The sequence below is a fragment of the Cricetulus griseus genome, chromosome 7, assembly GCF_003668045.3.
Source record: "Cricetulus griseus strain 17A/GY chromosome 7, alternate assembly CriGri-PICRH-1.0, whole genome shotgun sequence".
In the NCBI taxonomy this organism is placed as follows: domain Eukaryota; kingdom Metazoa; phylum Chordata; class Mammalia; order Rodentia; family Cricetidae; genus Cricetulus; species Cricetulus griseus.
This window is the reverse complement of record NC_048600.1, coordinates 134,002,782-134,021,174: the sequence shown is the minus strand read 5'-3', so window position 1 is coordinate 134,021,174 and position 18,393 is coordinate 134,002,782. Positions and strand designations below refer to the sequence as shown.

At 45.6% G+C, this 18,393-nt stretch overlaps 1 protein-coding gene across 1 annotated transcript in view; it reads right to left on the bottom strand.

Moving 5' to 3' along the window:
- Window positions 1-18,393, bottom strand: part of Tbcd (tubulin folding cofactor D) — a 171,891-nt gene that overhangs the window by 51,969 nt on the left and 101,529 nt on the right. Inside the window, exons 15-16 of the mRNA XM_027425304.2 lie at window positions 8,687-8,744; window positions 1,488-1,517 (exon numbers count right to left, since the gene is read on the bottom strand). Of these exons, the coding sequence (XP_027281105.1) occupies window positions 1,488-1,517; window positions 8,687-8,744 (88 nt within the window). The remainder of the gene's footprint in view (window positions 1-1,487; window positions 1,518-8,686; window positions 8,745-18,393) is intronic.

The following is an 18,393-nucleotide window of genomic DNA, read 5'->3' as shown; positions in this document are numbered from 1 at the left end:
GGCTCTGCCTGGCCAGGTGGCTGTCCTCTCCTCCCCAGAAAATGGCCTCAGCACCCTGTACCCCAGATTTCTCACTTGAATACATGGTAGTATGAAGTCTGGGGAAACCACCTGCACAGAGCTGTGACCCAGTAACACTCAAAGCAGCCTCATGCTGGTCCTAGACATGGCAACTGCCCATTGGATAATCCTAACCTGCAAAGATCCTGCAGGGCTACAGGAAGGGAGCGCGCGCGTGCGCGCGCGCGCACACACACACACACACACACACACACACACACACAGAGAGAGAGAGAGAGAGAGAGAGAGAGAGAGAGAGAGAGAGAGAGAGAGGGCTACATCTCCAGCTGCCAACCCAAGGGAAGGAGTCAGCCACCCCCCGGGGGAGGGGGGTTAACTGGGCAGCCCTGTTACTTCCTGGACTATCCCAGTATCCTCTACTACAAACATACAGCTTCTGGCAATATTCTTGCCTCACCTCCCCAAGCCCCATCATCCTTCACACACAGCCTGTTCTGCACACCATTGTAGGACTTGGCCATCCTTTTACCTTTCTCACCTGTAACATCAACAAGCACCCAAGTCACCGTCTATCATGAGCCTGAAGCAATCATTCTTATCTGGTTTCTCTCAGGGACTCTCCTCCCTGTTCATCTTTGCTGCCACTTGTCTCAGCCCCTAACCCAGTGGATCTCAGCCCTCATAACACTGCAGCCCTTTAACACAGTTCAGGTTGTGATTACCCCCAATCATAAAATTATTTTCATTGCTACTTCATGTTTGCTACTGTTGTGAATCGTAATGTAAATATCTGTGGTTTCTAATGGCCTTAGGAAAGCCCTGTGAAAGGGTTATTCAACAACTCCCAAGGGGTGGAGAACTATAGGTTGAGAAGCACTGCTCTAGTAACTCTTCAGCCTCCTGCTAGACTGACCACACACTCCAGTATGCCAGAATCTTACACAAGAGTAAATCTAAACCCTACTTTTAAGGCCTGTGATGGGTGACATGAGTCACAGGCATGGCTTAGGCAGCCCCAAGCACAGCTACATCACCAGTGAATATCAAAAGCAGCTGTATGGTAGAGGCTTTTGGAAGGTGAGGCCAGAACTTATTCCAAAGGACCCAGCCTCCAAATAAATCACAAGCCAGGGAAAGGCCAAGGCCTATAGGAGCCAGGGACTCCACCAGGACAAGACTCTTGGTACCTGGCACATACACAGCCCACATTAGTATGTGAGGCAAAACCCTAACTTGATAAAACACTCACACAGGGTCTCCTGAAGGCACCTGGGAATCAGTGCTCCCTGGGCACATTATGCTGGGTCTGGGAGCAGAACTGCCATGTTTATTAGCTTGCTCTGAGGAGATGCTCATTCATTACCCACACCCAACAGCACAAGAAGACATGAAACTAAAGCTGTCAAGATTCCCACCTCTAAGCCTACAGGAAGTTTCAAAAATAAAGATTTATAAAGTGGTCATACCTGTCTCCCCACGTTCTCCTGGAAGGCAGCCTAAGGAGCAAAAAGAACAAATAGAGCAGGTAAGTGAGGTTTGGTTCTGCTAAACATAAGAAGATAAATTCAAAACAAACACAGCGCAGTGTAAATGACCCATGGCTTTACTTTTTAAATAAAAGTGCTCTTTGTTGGCTGACCAGAGCCCTGAGGGTGGTTTGTCACTGTTTTTATGTCCTGGTACTCTTTAAAACCACAGTTTAAGAATTCCATTTATAAAATCATATACAACCCAAGAGTGGCCTTTCACTGGAAAATACATCTTCACACTAACACCCCAATAAAGGTCCCAGAATACAACTCTGAGAACAAACTGCATACATAGGTCAGTAAGTAGAAGCCAAGTCCTAAAACATCTTAAGGAATTCCATGAACACAACTCACCACCATTCCCAACACTTTAGAGCTGCCTCCTAGAGGGCACACAGCTGTCTCTAACCAACTCTCTGAACTACCTAAGTCCTACATGCCAGGCACAAAATCAGGGCTGAAAATGTCCCATCTGAACTTGAACAAAATTAAGTACTTCTAAGTAAACCTTATGCAGATGACTCTTCTTTCTTGGGTGACAACTTTTCCTGTCTCTCACACTGTCCTACCTAGGACTGTCTGAACAAAGTGGCGATGAAACCGCATGCTCAGTTTATTACCCAGTGGGGTTTCCATCTTTCCCCAAGACAACCAAAGCTGAGGTCCAAGCAGGGTTAGAGGCCGCTGTAGACACAAGCTTCAAGTGGAACTGGAGTAAAGCTATACCCAACCATGCAACATGCACCATCCTGGCAAGCAGAGGTGAGAACAGACACAGGGGGTTAGGCAGTGGTGGCAGAAGTAACACTCCTTACCGGAGTAGACGTTCCAACATGAGTTAGAGGGTTGAGAGAAAGCATAAACGTACAGAAAGAGAACAAACTGAGCCACAGGACTCCAGGATCTATGCATCAACCCCACAGGACTGATAAGCACCAGGACAGAAATGTGAGGCATCTCTAGAACAGAGCCTCATGGTAGGGCAGTTGCTAGGTTACTAGCCTTCAGATGCTTCTAAAATGGGGGAAATTAGATGCTTTTGCTGCTTGCCATTTTGTAACACCCCCCCTTAAGATTTACTTTTTCTTTGTGTATCTGAGTACTTTATCTGGTAAGACAAGGCCACATGAAGATATACAGATTAATTTAAATGGGTTAATAATCAAGAGAGAGCTAGTCAATTAGAACCCTAAGTCATTGGCTAAACAATTGTAACTGCTATTCAGTCTCAGAGTGGTCATTTCATTAAGAGGCTGTGGGACCCAAAGGGTGGAGAGAAAACCCGTCCAGTGGGACAGAGATGGAGAAAATCTCCTTCAGCATGTATCCCACGTGCCCAGGGAGATCAGAAACTGGATCCCTTTACTTTTGTTAGGGATAGCTGTGAGCAACATGTGGGTGCTGAGAATCAAACTGGCGTTTTCTAAAGAACAGCTACTGCTCCAGCTCCTTGAAGTCAATTCTTTTTTTGTTTTTTGGGTTTTTTGTTTTTTTTTTTGTTTGTTTTTGTTTTTTTTTTTTTTTGAGACAGGGTTTCTCTGTGTAATCCTGGTTGTTCTGGAACTCCCTCTATAGACCAGGCTGGCCTCAAACTCAGAGATTAAAGGTGCGCCCCACCACTGCCAGGCCCTTTTAAACAAGGAAAGAAAGGATAAATGGATGGATACAGGGGGAGGGAGGGAGGGAGAGGAGGAGGGAGGGAGGAGGGGGGAGGGAAGATGGGGGAGGGAAGAAGGGAGGGAGGAGGGAGGGAGGGAGGGAGGGAGGGAGGGAAGGAGACCAAAGAAGGTGATATAAACGGATACAATGTCAACTTAAATATAACCAGGGACATTGTCAAACAAAGTTAAAAACTAATATAAGATGTATGTTGAAAAATCTTGAAACAAAGAGGTTAGGGGATAACCCAACACAATAATATGAAGACAGGTATCAGCACAGACAGGAAACAGAAGAATGCTGGGAACAAGGTCAAGTGGTTAGCAGCCTTTATATTGAAAGCACACACCAAGTCATAGATTAACAAGATTGAAACCTCACTCAAATAGAAGAACCGTGTGACTAGGGATTCCCAACACACATCCCATATAAAGGACAAACATCTAGAATGCATAAAGAACTCTGAAAACTCAACAAGAAAAACTAATCAGACAATGACTAAGACTTGATGAGACACATCTCACTCAGGAGGATGCAGGCAGCAAATGAGCACACCACACTGCCTCAGCATCATCAGAGAAAAGAAAACTAAAAACACACACACACACACACACACACACACACACACACACACACACACACACACACACCAGCAAGACTAAAATAGCACAGTGGCCAGAAAGAAACTAGGCAACCCTTGCCACATCCCAGCAGAGATGAGGAGAAGCCATTATAGTATAGCCACCTTGGGGAACAGTTAGCAACCCCCTGGAAGAAGGGACCCAGAAACTGTACTCTAGGCATACACCCTAAGAAATAGAAACTATGACATCCTGTTTCCTGTGAGCCTTTGGGTCAAGTTTTGTAGCCATGGTGAAGATCTCTGCTGTGCTGGGAGGACTCCTTGAGGTTTTTTGCATTAACTCATGGTTTTCTTAACATAACTGCATCCTTGTCTTATACTGGGCCGAGGTTAAACTGACACATTTTGTTGGCATGAGAAACATGCCACTTCAAGCCCATGAACTCTCCTGAGGATATAGCTGTCCTGTCTCCTACAGAGATCAAGACATATTTGTGTTCTTTTGTCTTCTAAATAGCTGTGGCATCAGGGTCCATGACCTGCCACACAGTATAGTCACTCAAAGTTCAATCATGTACGCTCCAGTGCAGCTAGGTGTCACTTTACACTATCCAATATCTTGCTTCATTCCAAAGAACACGTCACTCTTGTTGGAAGTCCAAAAAGTCCTCTTTCAGTTCACTATGAAAATGTAGCTAAAAATTTTGAAATGAGCTATGCAACCTTGAAGTAATGGCTCAATGAAGGTCTCGCTGCTTCTTTGCAGTGGAGCTCATGACCACCATTCCTCACCCTTTCCAGTGAGACTTTTTTTAAACAAGAAATTTGCCAAGTTGTTTACCTATAAGAATAGTTTCAGAACCTGGAAGCAACCTAGATGCCCCTCAACCAAAGAATGGATAAAGAAAATGTGGTACATTTACACAATGGAGTACTACTCATCGGGGGAAAAAAAAAATCAATGAAATCTTGAAAATCGCAGGCAAATGGATGGAGCTAGAAGAAACCATCCTGGGTGAGGTAACCAGACATAGAAAGAAAACCATGGTGTGTACTCACTCATAAGTGGATATCAGACATAAAGCAAAGGATTACCAGCCTACAATCCACAACTCCAGAGAAGCTAGGATACAAGGAGGACCCTAAGAGAGACATACATGGACCCCTGGAGAAGGGGAAAGGGACAAAATCTCCTGAGCCTCGGCAATGTGGTGATACACAGATTAGTAAAAATGAGTTAATTTAATTGTGAGAGCTAGTCAGTAATATGGATGAGTCATTGGCCAAGCAATTACAATTAATATTAAGCCTCAGAGTGTTATTTTATAAGAGACTACAGGACAGGCAAGACACACAAAAGCTACCAACTACACATAACCTATGATGCTACCCAGTAGAAAGCAGGGTAAAGGGTAAGAAGATTTTACTACATTCTCATAACTCTACATGAAGCTCAATAATGTCAAAATAAAAGGCAAAAAAATTACAAGAACTAAAATGAAATTTCAAATGAAATACTGGGTGAATATATTAAAAGCTTGTGACTACTGCTTCTCTCCTATCTCCGCCACCCACCCACCCTGTCTCTCCTCATCTCTCCATTCTTTATCCAAGCTTCCCACAAGAGCCACACCCATTTCCTGTCCTTGGGAGAAGGACAGGTCTTTTCACAAAGTCAGCACATCCAGCCTGCTGGATACCATCTAGCATGCAATACATGGAATAATTAGCAACATGTAACTAATCCTTCCCACCAAGCAATGCCAGGACTCCCCTGTCCAGCCCCTGAATGTTGACCACCATAAAGAGCCAGCATCGTGAAGCTCTAATGAGTTTTCAAAACAACGGCCCTATTTCCTCAAAGCACTGTGGTCACCAGACAAGGGACCCAGGAAGAGGGGATGGGTCAACCAACAACAGCTGAAAGGAAAGGTAAGGCCAAAAACTGGCACCATCTGGGCACTTCACACACCCAGAAAGAGAAACCTGGAAAGGTGTCAGTCAAGAGGCTGAAGAGTCCACCTAAAGCAGCAGCTGCCTGAAGAAGCAGCTTCCTGGAAAGATGCTCTTGGTTCACTTAGAACACTGTCTTCAAATGCGCCTCAGATGGAGGCGACACTCATCTGCCGGTGTTTGAATCCTACAGTCTACTCTGTAAACAGTGCTGTGCTCAAAAGGAACACAAAGAATTTCTTACTAGTTTAATAGGGTTTTTAACTTCAAGTTAAAAAACGAACCGGATTTTTATTTATATATATATATATATATATTTTTTTTTTCACTTCATCCCAGGTCACATAGTCATAGGGCTTTGATTTTACTATTTATTTTACTATTTGTTTTACCCATAAATACGTCTTAGGTTACAGAAAACATAATAATATATTAGTACAGATCTAGTTTAAAATTTTATTATAATCAGACTTACAGTTACTGTCTATCAGTTAACTATGAGACTGCTAAGGCCTCCCAAGAAACCACTGGGTCCCGACTAATACTGCAGACAAAATGGAGTCCCTCAGAGACTGCCGACAATTTTAAAGGACTCTGGGCAGGGTGCTTGCATCCTAGCTGCTTCTTGGTGCAGATGTAGGCAGAAAGCCAACAGCAACCACAAAAGACCACAGGCATCCTGAGCCAGCAAGACCTCAAACGTCACCTGACCAGAACGCCAGAAGCATGACCAACCCCTTGGCTGAGATCCTATGATCCAGCACTGGAACAGCTGGACTTTCTAAGCCCTCCATAGTAGGTCCTCACATATGAGTACCCAATACGCCGGCTACTGTGCAAAACACATGGCTGAGGCAGCAATGGATATATAGGAACTAGGAACTCAGGGTCTGAGTGCAAATCTGCTGCAGTGCAGCCAGAGGCCAGCAGCCAAGTAACAGACAGAAACTCCATCACTTGTGACAGACAACTGAACAAGACAGGGACCAGGGTAACAGAGAAGATGAAATCAATTAAAGCCTTTGATAATACCAAATCACTTCACTTGATAACAAGGCTCATCTTGAGAAACGAGAAAGATGGGCAGATCTGTATTAAGTAAAAACAACTGAAAATAGGAACTATTTTCAAAAACAAAAATGCCTAGATGGGTTCTTAAGACAGGTACTATCAAATGAAATAAATCTCTTAAAAACTATGGTACAAAAGAGAAATACGTCTACACCCTTGATGGTGTTACTTCATCTTCAGTTCAACTGCAGACAAAAATACCTGAACAAAAGACTAACAACCCTCAAGAACAGATTCTGAAATTCTACTCCTGAGACTCCGCACCATCCTACTGTGAGGCCTGGCTCCTATCCCCACAGAATACATCTACAACACTGCCAGCTCCATCCCAGTCCTCTCAGAGTTTGGACATCTTGTTGGTACTAACAAACCCCACCTGTTTTCCAGAAGCCCTGTCCTTTCCCTCAGTCTCAGAGCAGTTGCAGTAGTGTATCACTGGCAATCTGTGTCTATGACCAGCTGGGACAAGGATGTGAAGCCTCTGTGCTCAATCCCTGGGAACTCCAAACTCCCAACTCCACAGAGCTCACAGTAAGCTGCAAGGTTTACCCTACAGCTCTCTCAGAGGCTTCCCCTCCATTCCTGAGCATCCCAAATGTGTTCAACTGCTGGCCTGCCTGCTCAGCTACAGACTGCTAAGACATCACAGCAGCCCTGACAGCCTGTTTAACATCTGAGGTCCTCTCAGTTGCAGCCTCCAGCAGCATTCATGGACCTGGCCTCAGCACTGACCACAGCAGTCAGCTAGCCACATGTAGAGTCAGCTATAGCTGCAACATTCCCACGCAGGCAACCCTAGGAAAACATCTTAGTCGCTTCCCCCTTGTAATTTATGAGACTTGGGTCTCATCAATGGCCCTAGCCAACATTTCTATTGGCACACAGAGCTACTCAAGCTCCTTCTACCCAAACCCATCCAAAAGCTGGATCTCAGGGAACCTGAGTAACTGAGTTCAAAACAAAGGCCAACAGGCAGCTGTAAGGCCAAAGCTCACCCAGGTGGATCCACTCGAATGTGGCCAGGAGAGCAGAGCTAACCACAGCTTAGTAACAGCTCCTCCTAGAGCACAAAGCCTCCAGTGTCTCATCCTGTCATCCCTGGACCGGCCCTGCCATGTCATTTAGGTTAGAATCACAGGATAAATTCCTCCTCCTCTGAAGAGCTTGAGCTACCCTGACCTTGGTCTTGTTACTGACCAGAAACCTGCTCACCTGTACTTGTTCAAGTATTTCACCACAGCTGACTGTGGCTATCTCAGCAGTACTGGATGGAGGCCTTGGACCTCGACGTCCCCAGACTCCCACAGTAAATGCTACCATAATGACTGCTTTACTCAGTTTTTTCATCAGATCTCTGTGGTGATACATTGTTTATGATTTAATAAGGCTTGCCTGGGGATCAGAATGCAAAGCTAGCCACACTAGTTAGCTATAGATGCCAAGCAGTGGTGATACACACCTTGAATCCCAGGACTCAGGAGACAGAGGCAGATGGATCTCTGTGAGTCCAAAACCACCCTGGGCTACACAAGAGTGAATCAGTCTAAAAGGAAACAGAGCTCACACCTTTAATCCCAGCACTGGAAAGGTATATAAGGAAGAAGCAAAGGGTCTCATGTGAGATTCAGTTTCCAGTCACAGGGAGACAGGATCTCCATTTCAGCCTTGGTAGAGGTGAGAGCTGCTGGACGGCTGCTTTGCCTTTCTGATCCTCAGCTTGAACTCCAGTATCTGCCTCTGGGTTTTTATCATTTGTGCTACAGATCTCCTTTGCTGCCGTGGAGAATGGGTTTTCCAGGGAGACAAAGGCCCACATATAGGACATCAGCAATAGTTATAACCCCACCTCCAGGAAAGGAATGAAACTTACAGAGGCTGCTCTTCTGCAGTTCACATTTCGGTCAAATATGGCAGCAATGACCAGTGCACTGTAAAAACAAGGAAATGATTAATTAAAATGAAATATGCAAGGTCTGGGAAAATAACTCAGTCAGTAAAGTGCTTGTCTTGCATGAGATCCCTCATAAAAATGTCCGTGAGGTGGTGCGTGCTAATAATCCCAGGGCTGGGGATGGAGACAGGAGGATCTCTGGGCCTGCTGCCCAGCCAGTCTTGCCTAATGGCTGAACATCAGGCCAACAGGAAACCCTTTCTCAAAGGAGGTAGACAGAATTCCTGATAATGATACCCAAAGCTGTGCCCAGACCATGTGACATCCTCCCGCTGTTCACTTACTTGCTCACTTGCTGTGAAAGAGCCTCACTGACAGCAGGAAGCTCAAGGTTCCTAGAAGCTACAACACATTTAAGTGACCTCTAAGATATCAAGCATTATATCCCCAGCCCTAACAAATGTCCTTAGATGGTGTCCCTAGCCTCTAGTGTCTTGGAGAAAAATGTCTCTGGCTACTAGGATCACAAGTACTCAACAAAATGCAAAGACAATGGTGCTAGAGGATGAGAACTGGTAGCATACAATGGTCACAAATGGGTAGCTGACACCAACACTCCTAGACCATTGCTGCTTATGCCTTCCAAACCACACTGAACAGCAAGAGCTCTATGGATCCTGCAGGCAGCTTGCCCCTTGAAAGTGCCCAAACATATGGTTTCAACAATGCCCACAAGTTCAACCCAGTGTGAAGCATGATAGATCTATCTGGGGTTGAGAGACATGAGACATGATGAGAATTAGATGAGGTCAGCAGGATAAGACCAAGACTGGATCCTTGGGGTTTTACAAGGAGACATATCCTATACTCTGCTCCCTGCCCCTTTCAAAGTGATACTCGTGCTGCCTCAGGACTCTGCTGGCAAGATGGCCACTGCTACATACAGCCTCTTGACCTTGGACACAAATAAAAAGTCAAAATAAGCCTTTGTTTTGTTTTGTTTTTTAACAAAGTAGTATTCTTCAAGTATTTGATATAGTAATGAGTAACCTGCTAACAGGCAGTCAGCCAGTTATATCAGTCACCATAGAAACAACACATGGAAGGCAGCTGTTAAGTCTCAACCTTTTCTACAGGCAGAAATAGTTAACACTACACCAACCCAACTATTCCCAGATCACATGACACTCAACAGGCTTTAACTAAGTCTTTTTCTTATATACCAAACTTCATTATTGTCAGATTCTACAGAGTCCTTACTCCTCTCCATCTCAGGTCTCTCATCTCTCCTGCACCTACCAGTTACTGCTATGGGTCCCATCCTCAAGGGGAACACTTCCCAGGGAAGCATCTTCCCATCTGGGATTTCTCTCCTTGTCCCAACATCCCTTGCAGCCCCAGGGACGCTCTCTGGAAACAGCAAGGTGCAAGACCTAAGGACCAAGGACCAGTCAAGTCTGTCTTTCTCAACCTCCTTCTCAACTTTCCCAGACATGCAGTGAGTATTATTCCCAGCCCAGGAGACAGAAATGTGAGGCCATAGACCCGCCGTCCCAACTCCCACACTCTGGGGCCACTGCCTCCCACAGACCCAGGCAGGAACAAACAGCCTCCACAGATGAGGCTGCAGCCCTGTACTCAGATGTAAGGGGCTCTTATAGAAGAAGGATGCCTGCAATCCTAGACTCCACATACCAACCAGGGGTCACCAGAGGACAAAAATGGTCTTTGGGGAGTAAGAAAATGCTCAAGAACAGGAACTAGAGGAAGCTAGATAACTCAGCATGCCACCAAGCCTGATACCTGGATGTGATCCCTGAGTCACACATGGTAAAAGAAAAAACCAAGTCCTTGAAAGTTATCCTCTGACCTCCACATACAGGTGTACACACACACACTCACACACACGCACACACACATACATATACATCACACACACACCATATACACACACACACAGACACACACACACACCATACACACACACACACACACACACACCCCATACACACATACATCACACACACACCATATACATACACACACACACACACACACACCCCATACACACATACATCACACGCACACCATATACATACACACACACACCATACACACACACACACACACCATACACACATACATCACACACACACCATATACATACATACACACACACACACTCACACACACACACACTCACACACACACACACATACATATACATCACACACACCATACACACACACACCATACACACACACACACACTCACACACACGCACACACACATACATATACATCACACACACACACCATATACATACACACACACACACACACACACGCACGCACGCACGCACGCACGCACGCACATGCACACGCACACACACATACATATACATCACACACACCATACACACACACACACACACACACACACTCACACACACATATACATACATCACACACACACCATATACATACACACACACACATACACATACACACACACACTCACACACACACACATACACATACATATACATCACACACACACCATACACACACACACACACACACACACACACACACACGCACGCACGCACGCACGCACACACATGCACACGCACATACATATACATCACACACACACCATATACACACACACACAGACACACACACACTTTTTTTTTTGTTTTGTTTTAATGTTAAAAAAATCAGAATGGCGCTAAGTATGTATGTGCCAGTCGGCCAAACCTGCCACAGAAGAGAGGACTAGTGCAACAAAAGAGTTGGTAAAGTACTCGTCTATAATCCCAAGACGTAGATGGGAGAAGAGCAAGGACACAACTGTCTTGGTTTGTAATAATCACAGTTGGCAGCACGGAGAGGAGGGGAAATGTGATATACAGCAAGGGATGGTTATGAACATCTTAAAATTGTTTCTACCCTAACACACCACAAAGGCTTTTGTGACTGGTCTTCAGATCATAATATTGACTGAGGCATGTATTCATGTGGTCTAGTAATTCATAAGACACACACTTACTGCTGTTAAGAAAACATATTTGCTCCACACCATCCCCTTCTCCAAGGTTCAGGGTACATCTTCCGTCTTCTGAGAGCTGGATTATAGGAAGGAAAGCTATGAAATCTTGTCTTCTGAACATGACATGGTCACTGCACTCATGAACTCCCTGAGGCTTCAGTTATCTGCACAAGACTATTCAAGACCAAGCCAAACTGACCAGTCAGCATCTTAGCAGACAGTGCTCACCTGATTCACCGGCTACAGAAAAAGGAGAGGGCTTGGGAGGGAGACCTGTTGGGGTTGCCAGGGAAGAGGGATGGCAGAGCTGGGAGTGGGTATGCTCAAGATACATTGTATAAATTATGAAACTCTCAAAAATAGGGAGAAGATACTCTATTTTTTTAAGAAGTACATTGGACATTTATTTTAAATATGTTCTTAGAATGGAAATTTAAGTACTGTTCTATATTAGAGCTTTGCTTTTTAAAACCATGTTTTCTAGGAAAAGAAAGTAAAAATTTCTAATTTCCTTTAATGTCTGCCTAGAGGAAATGTAGGCCACAGTTGATAATACTGAAAGGTTATGCAGCACTAAACTTGTAGAATTTCCTGTTCATGCATTTGGCTCAACTACTATGTTAAGCCATGAGAAGAGAGGATGAACACAGACAACACCTGAAACTATCTCTACACAGTTTAGTCCTCTCCAAAGTCATGGACACAGTCCATTTTAACTGACCTCCTAAGTCCCAGTTAAGTGTCTTCTGATCTGCTCTGAGGGTGCATATCTGCAGACATCCTACCCTGCCCAGGCAAGCTGATCAAAGTCCAATTTCAACCCAGTGTCCATTCTAGAGAAGCCAGGGCATTCAGAAAATAAAGCTGTTTTTTCATAGCCTTCTACGCATTCTATACATCCAGGGCCTGGGCATGGGAATGAGGAAAACCCCAAATGTCATATAGCCTGGCTCAGCCAGGTATGGTGATAAAACCAAAGCTGTACAAGAGGCTGCTTTCGGCATTAGCTTCAATGTTTTATTTCCTTCCTCCTAGGGACAGGGCTCTGCCCAATTCACCCCTTTTCCTAAAATGTTTTCCACAGGTTACTGAGTGACTTTACAGCTGCAGATGAGACCTGATAAGGTGGTAGTTAGGGTAGCTTCTATTGGGGCCCTCTCCCAACTCCTCTTGTCCTTCTCAGGTGTGTGGAAAGCTGAGGGAGTATCACATACATGTATCTGTAGGCATCTCTCCTGTGCTCAGAATCAATACAAGAAGCTCCTCCCATGGGGACCATGGCCAGTGGGAAGGCAGCCACAGCAGGCCTGGCCACCTGCTTTACTTATGGGGCCATCCTTCCCACAATCATTCTGACAGATCTGCGTGCTCACAAAAGCCCCCACTACCACGATCCTCAGAGCACAGGGATGTTTCAACTATTTTTTTTCTAGGCAGTGAGAATGCTAGCGATGGTTCCTCTTGGTCTCTGACACTGAACACACACAAGCTGCTCCATGCAGACCTCACCAAGGTCTCAGCAAGCAAACTGAGCCGTAAGCTACAAGGACTGGGATATCGAGTGCAGAGTCCAGTGTCGGCTGTCACCACAGAGGAAGCCTGTGCTTAACATCAGCAACACAGCCAAGAGAGCAGCAGCTTCATGCACTACACCAAGCTAGTCTTTCCTCAATGCCTTACAAGTCACTGCTTCATTCATAACCTTTTTTTTTTTTTTTTTTTTGTTTTTCGAGACAGGGTTTCTCTGTGTAGCTCTGGAGCCTATCCTGGAACTAGCTCTTATAGACCAGGCTGGTCTCGAACTCACAGAGATCCGCCTGCCTCTGCCTCTGCCTCTGCCTCTGCCTCTGCCTCCCGAGTGCTGGGACTAATGGTGTGCACCACCACCACCCGGCTCTTTCTTTTTTAGGAAAGAACTTATTCTGTAGTCCAGGTTAGTCTCCTGCCTTAGTCTCTCAAGTGCTAAGATTATAGGCATGAGTCAGGACTTACGTGTTTCATCACACTTCAGAGATTATACTGAGGTAAATGTAACATGGGAAACTCTGTTTTTTAAGTAACAGTAAGCTTCAAGTTAATTAAAATAAATCTGCATGCACTTATGAGTATTACAGTTTTTTAAACCCTGTTTGAATTTGGGCTGAATTTTTTTATACTTTCTATTCATTTTTCCTATGTTTATGTGTCTGTGTACCACATGTGTGCTGAGCCTGAGGAGGCCAGAAGAAGGCTTCAGATTCCCCGGAAGTAAGAGTTACAGACAGTTGTGAGCTACCATGTGAAGGCTGGGAATTGAACCCAAACCCTCTAACGAGCAACCAGTACTTTTACCCACTGAGTCATCTCTCCAGCTCTGGACTAACTCCCTTAAAACTATTTTCCTACCTTAAGAACAAGACTGGATTATTTAAAAATACAAATATGTTTCAAGTGCAAAGGGGTTTAATGACATTAGTCAAATAGAAGCAGAGAAGCATCTTCCTAAATCTCTGCTCTCATTGATGCTAACCTTCACCGTAGGCCTCAGTCACCCTCGGCAGGGTGACCCTGCGTGAGTGTCACTCCTCTCTCCTCAGAGAAAACCTGAAGAGCAACACCTGGCACCCACAGTGAAAGCTACTATCTGGAGAGAGGTGCTTGTGGGCGTGTCCACCGGGCTCATTCTCTGAGGAAGCTGTGTGACAGGTAACTCACCAAGATTTACCAACACAGAAGGGATACTCTTTTTAGTATAAGCCAAGGGAAAGTGGCATGCCTCAGCCTGCTTCTCTCTGTCCCCACAGTCTTACACCTCACTTCAGCATATGTAGTGAGAATCCCATTCATCCCAAACTATTTTTTTTTCATTTCTATGATCCTATGTAGCACTCAAAGGCAAGCATACTTGCTTCTACATGGGAAACAATAGCACTGCCATTCTCAAGTAATTTTTAAAAGAGAAGACTAATAGCTCATTGTCCATCTATGTTTTTTAAGTTGCAAATCCCATTATAATATAAACCCTGCATTTTACTAATTTCCCTAAGCCATAAGCAGAACCGTGTACTTTGGGGTCACAGCCAAGCAGCACAAAGTTGAGCCTAGCAAACCAAGACTGTCTCCAATTGCTGGCCTCCGCACAACAGGAGTTTTCCCTTCTCTGGACGGTGGGCCATTCAGAGAGACAGAGAAGAACAAGACATAGCTTTGAGCAATGCTTGCTATTTCCTGATTTTTTTTTTTTTTTCAGGACAATCTTGCCCTGGAGGAAGAGATCCTACAGAGCCAATCCCAGGCTGTTCACAGGCAGCCCACGCTGCCCTGCCGGTTTGCACAGTGGAGGTGAGAGTCAGGAGCTGCCCCTGGCACAGGCGGGGCCTGTGCCTGGGCGGAGTGAATGTCAACAAGAGCTCAGCTTACAAAAGAGTTTCAGGTGAGGAAATCACTAGAAGGTGACAGGCAGAGCACTCTGGCAGCTGCAGAGTTTGCTTTCTTTTCTTTCCTGTAGCACAGACTCTGACTTCTGGTTAGAAATAATCATCTAGGTAACACCACACACTCAGCCATCACATTTTCACTTCTGGTTGCAAACAATCATCTAGGTAACACCACACACTCAGCCATCACATTTTCACTTCTGGTTGCAAACAATCATCTAGGTAACACCACACACTGGGCAGTCACATTCACACACTCAGCCATCACATTTTCACTTCTGGTTGGAAACAATCATCTAGGTAACACCACACACTCGGCCGCCACATTTTCACTTCACACCTTGCTGCCACTGCATTGCACTGGGCTTTTCAGGAAGCCAGATTTGTTCCACAAAACAGTCATTCCTGCTCCACCTGTCTTTGGTCAAAGAGATAAAAGTCTTTCAAAAAGATAAAAATTTACCTTTAAAATCCTTTAAGATTTCTAAAGCAGAGTTAATACTGTGAGGGGGAAGAACTGACCTAGTTTCTTCAGCCAAAAGTTAGAAAAGGTTACTGGTTGTCTCTGCATTAGGCACCAAAGCACACAGAGCTCCTCAGATCACCTCCCTGGTTCTTTCTGACAGATTTCTACTTATTCTGGGATCTACATTTGGATCTCAACTCTACTTTTACAAGATACACTAAGGAGTTTGTGAAAGTAAAGATACCAAGATTTTATCATGTGCCAGAATTAATGGGCTTAAAACCTGATAATTAAAAAGCATGGTCACTCATGACAAACCTCGCAAGCAGGTCTGCAGGGCACACCCGACCGATACTCAGACAGCACAGAGCTCCAGGCGGGAGGTAGTGCAGGCCCCAAGCTCACTGGCGCACCTGACTCACCAGGTGCCCTCCCCTACTGATGCCTGGAGTCAGATGGGCCAGGAAGGGCCAGGCACAAGTTCCTCAGAACCTGTCCAACCGGCTAGAAGCCTGCAGCAGCACAGATCCAAAGGGCACTGCTGCCTATCTGAGGCAGGTGCGGGGGGGAAAGGGGGCCAGAAGAAGACTTCTCAGAAGAAACTCCATAGCAGCTACCTCTGTCTGCTGCCTGCCAGCTCGAGAGAATCAGGAGGCTGTGAAGGAGAGGGTTAGCAGTACTGTAGCCAGACAGCTGTAGTTTCCATGTGCAACACACAGATGTGAGCTCCCCAGCAGCCCCTCAGGCTTTCCCATATGTCAGTAAGCCCAACCTCTTCAAACCCTCTGTAGGACCCACAAGTTTCTAAAGACTACACCAACTACTCCTTGGCCAGGAAAGTTAGGGTCATTACAGAGACTGCACTGTATATACATAAAGTCAAGGCCACTTTTGTGCTCACCCAGAGTCCTAACAGAAGCAGCATTCTTCACACCACACCCAACAGGAAGAGGACCTCACATCTCCCCATGGGGCACCCCACACTCAGAGTAAGCTCAGTTCACATAAGTTCTGGGAAGACCATGCCAAGCTCAATCTGGGCCACCTTCTACAGTCTTTAGACAGTAAACCTCATGGCCAAGAGACTGTGCAAGGCCAACTTAGAGTGTCCATTTTTTTTTTCCCAGAATGAAAATAGGATAAAATGGTGAGTAGGAGATAGGTGTAGAGCCAGGTATGACCCTGGCACAACACTGGTGAACTGCCAGGGGACTGTGAAAGATGGGAAGGACCCTTAGTTCTGATGTACAGTTGCCTTTTTTTCCCTGAGTAGGAAAGGACAACCCTGAAACAAAAGGGACCGTGTTCCTTCAGCAAGTATAGAAGCTCCTCACCATACTGCTGTGTGTGTGAGAAAAGCTTCAGCTGGGAAAGACAGGACAGAGCCCAAAGAACCACCTGAAGCCCTAATACCAAGTCAGGGCAGCTGACTTCAGAGCCATGTCAAGCCTATCAGCCATGTTTTTCAAAGACTGTTCCGTCCCTTTACAAAATCCACCCAGAGATCAATCAGTGCTGTGACACAAGTCCTATAGCCCTGACTGAAGATCAGCACTCTGGTGGGAACTTTGTGACCCTGGCTTTTCACTCTGGAGCAGATGCCCTGCTGGTCCTTCCAATCATGAGGAAGTTGGTAGGGACCTCTCATCTGTGTACCTCTTACCTTCAAAAGCAGCAGAATGGTCTTGAATCCCCACATTTAACAAAAGAGAACAGGGAGATAGCCACACACTGCCTCTGACATGGCTGTATGCTCCCAAGCCAGCAGGCCAGCATCCATTCCCATCATTCTGTTCCCTCCATCAGGCCATCCTGCCTTCCTACCTCCTGGATCAGGGGAGGTAGAAGGACATGGTACAACATTCTATAAGTTTGTTGCTCTCTGACCAAAACTGTTAAACTAAATGGAATCTGTAAAGATTGCTTTTACTTTCAAGTAGTAAACAACCACACATCACAGCCAAGGTCCCTCCCAGTCCTTCATAATCTCCTGGCAGTTCATCAGTGCCATGTCAGGGTCATACCTGGTCCTGTATTCAATACTCTATCCTCTTTACCCCCTATCCCTGCAGCTGCCCACCTGATAGAGCCCTATGGAGCTGAGCAAGATGCCATTAATCTAAAGACGTTCCACGGCTCTGGGACAGGTGTGAACAGGAGAAAAACTTTCTTCCTACTTACACTGTATAAGTCCTGAAATTTGAAGGTAAGGACAAGAAAGCAGCTGCAAGAGCCTCCTTCAAAGCCACATAAACAGCAAACAGAGGACGAATCCAGATGGCAGTGGAGTGGGAAGCAGAGAGGTCACAGCCATGGATAGGGCCCAAAGCTCAGCAGAAGCCACTGGACAGCTGGGCTCTTGGTCTTCCCCACCCACAGCCTACAAATGATAGCACAGCCTCCTGACAACCCTGCATATGTCCTATTCCCTGTGAGTGGTACACCTCAGTATATGTTTATTCTCCACAAAATGAAACAGGCCCAGAGAAACTCTTTTCTGAGATCAGATGGTTCCAGTCAGATGTCCAGGAGGAATATTCTGGAGCTGTGCCTGTATGAGGTGAGTGAGTGAGTCTCACCATAGGGATAATCCAGGGGGTCCTGGCTCACACTTTCAGAGTTCTGGAATATAGGAATATCTGCTTTTCCTGAGGCTGGTCTGGTCTGTCCTGATTTCCTAAGTTGTGTGGCCAGTACTCTTGCACCTCACCTTCATTCAACAACTTGTGATATAAACAGTACCGGAGAGCTCT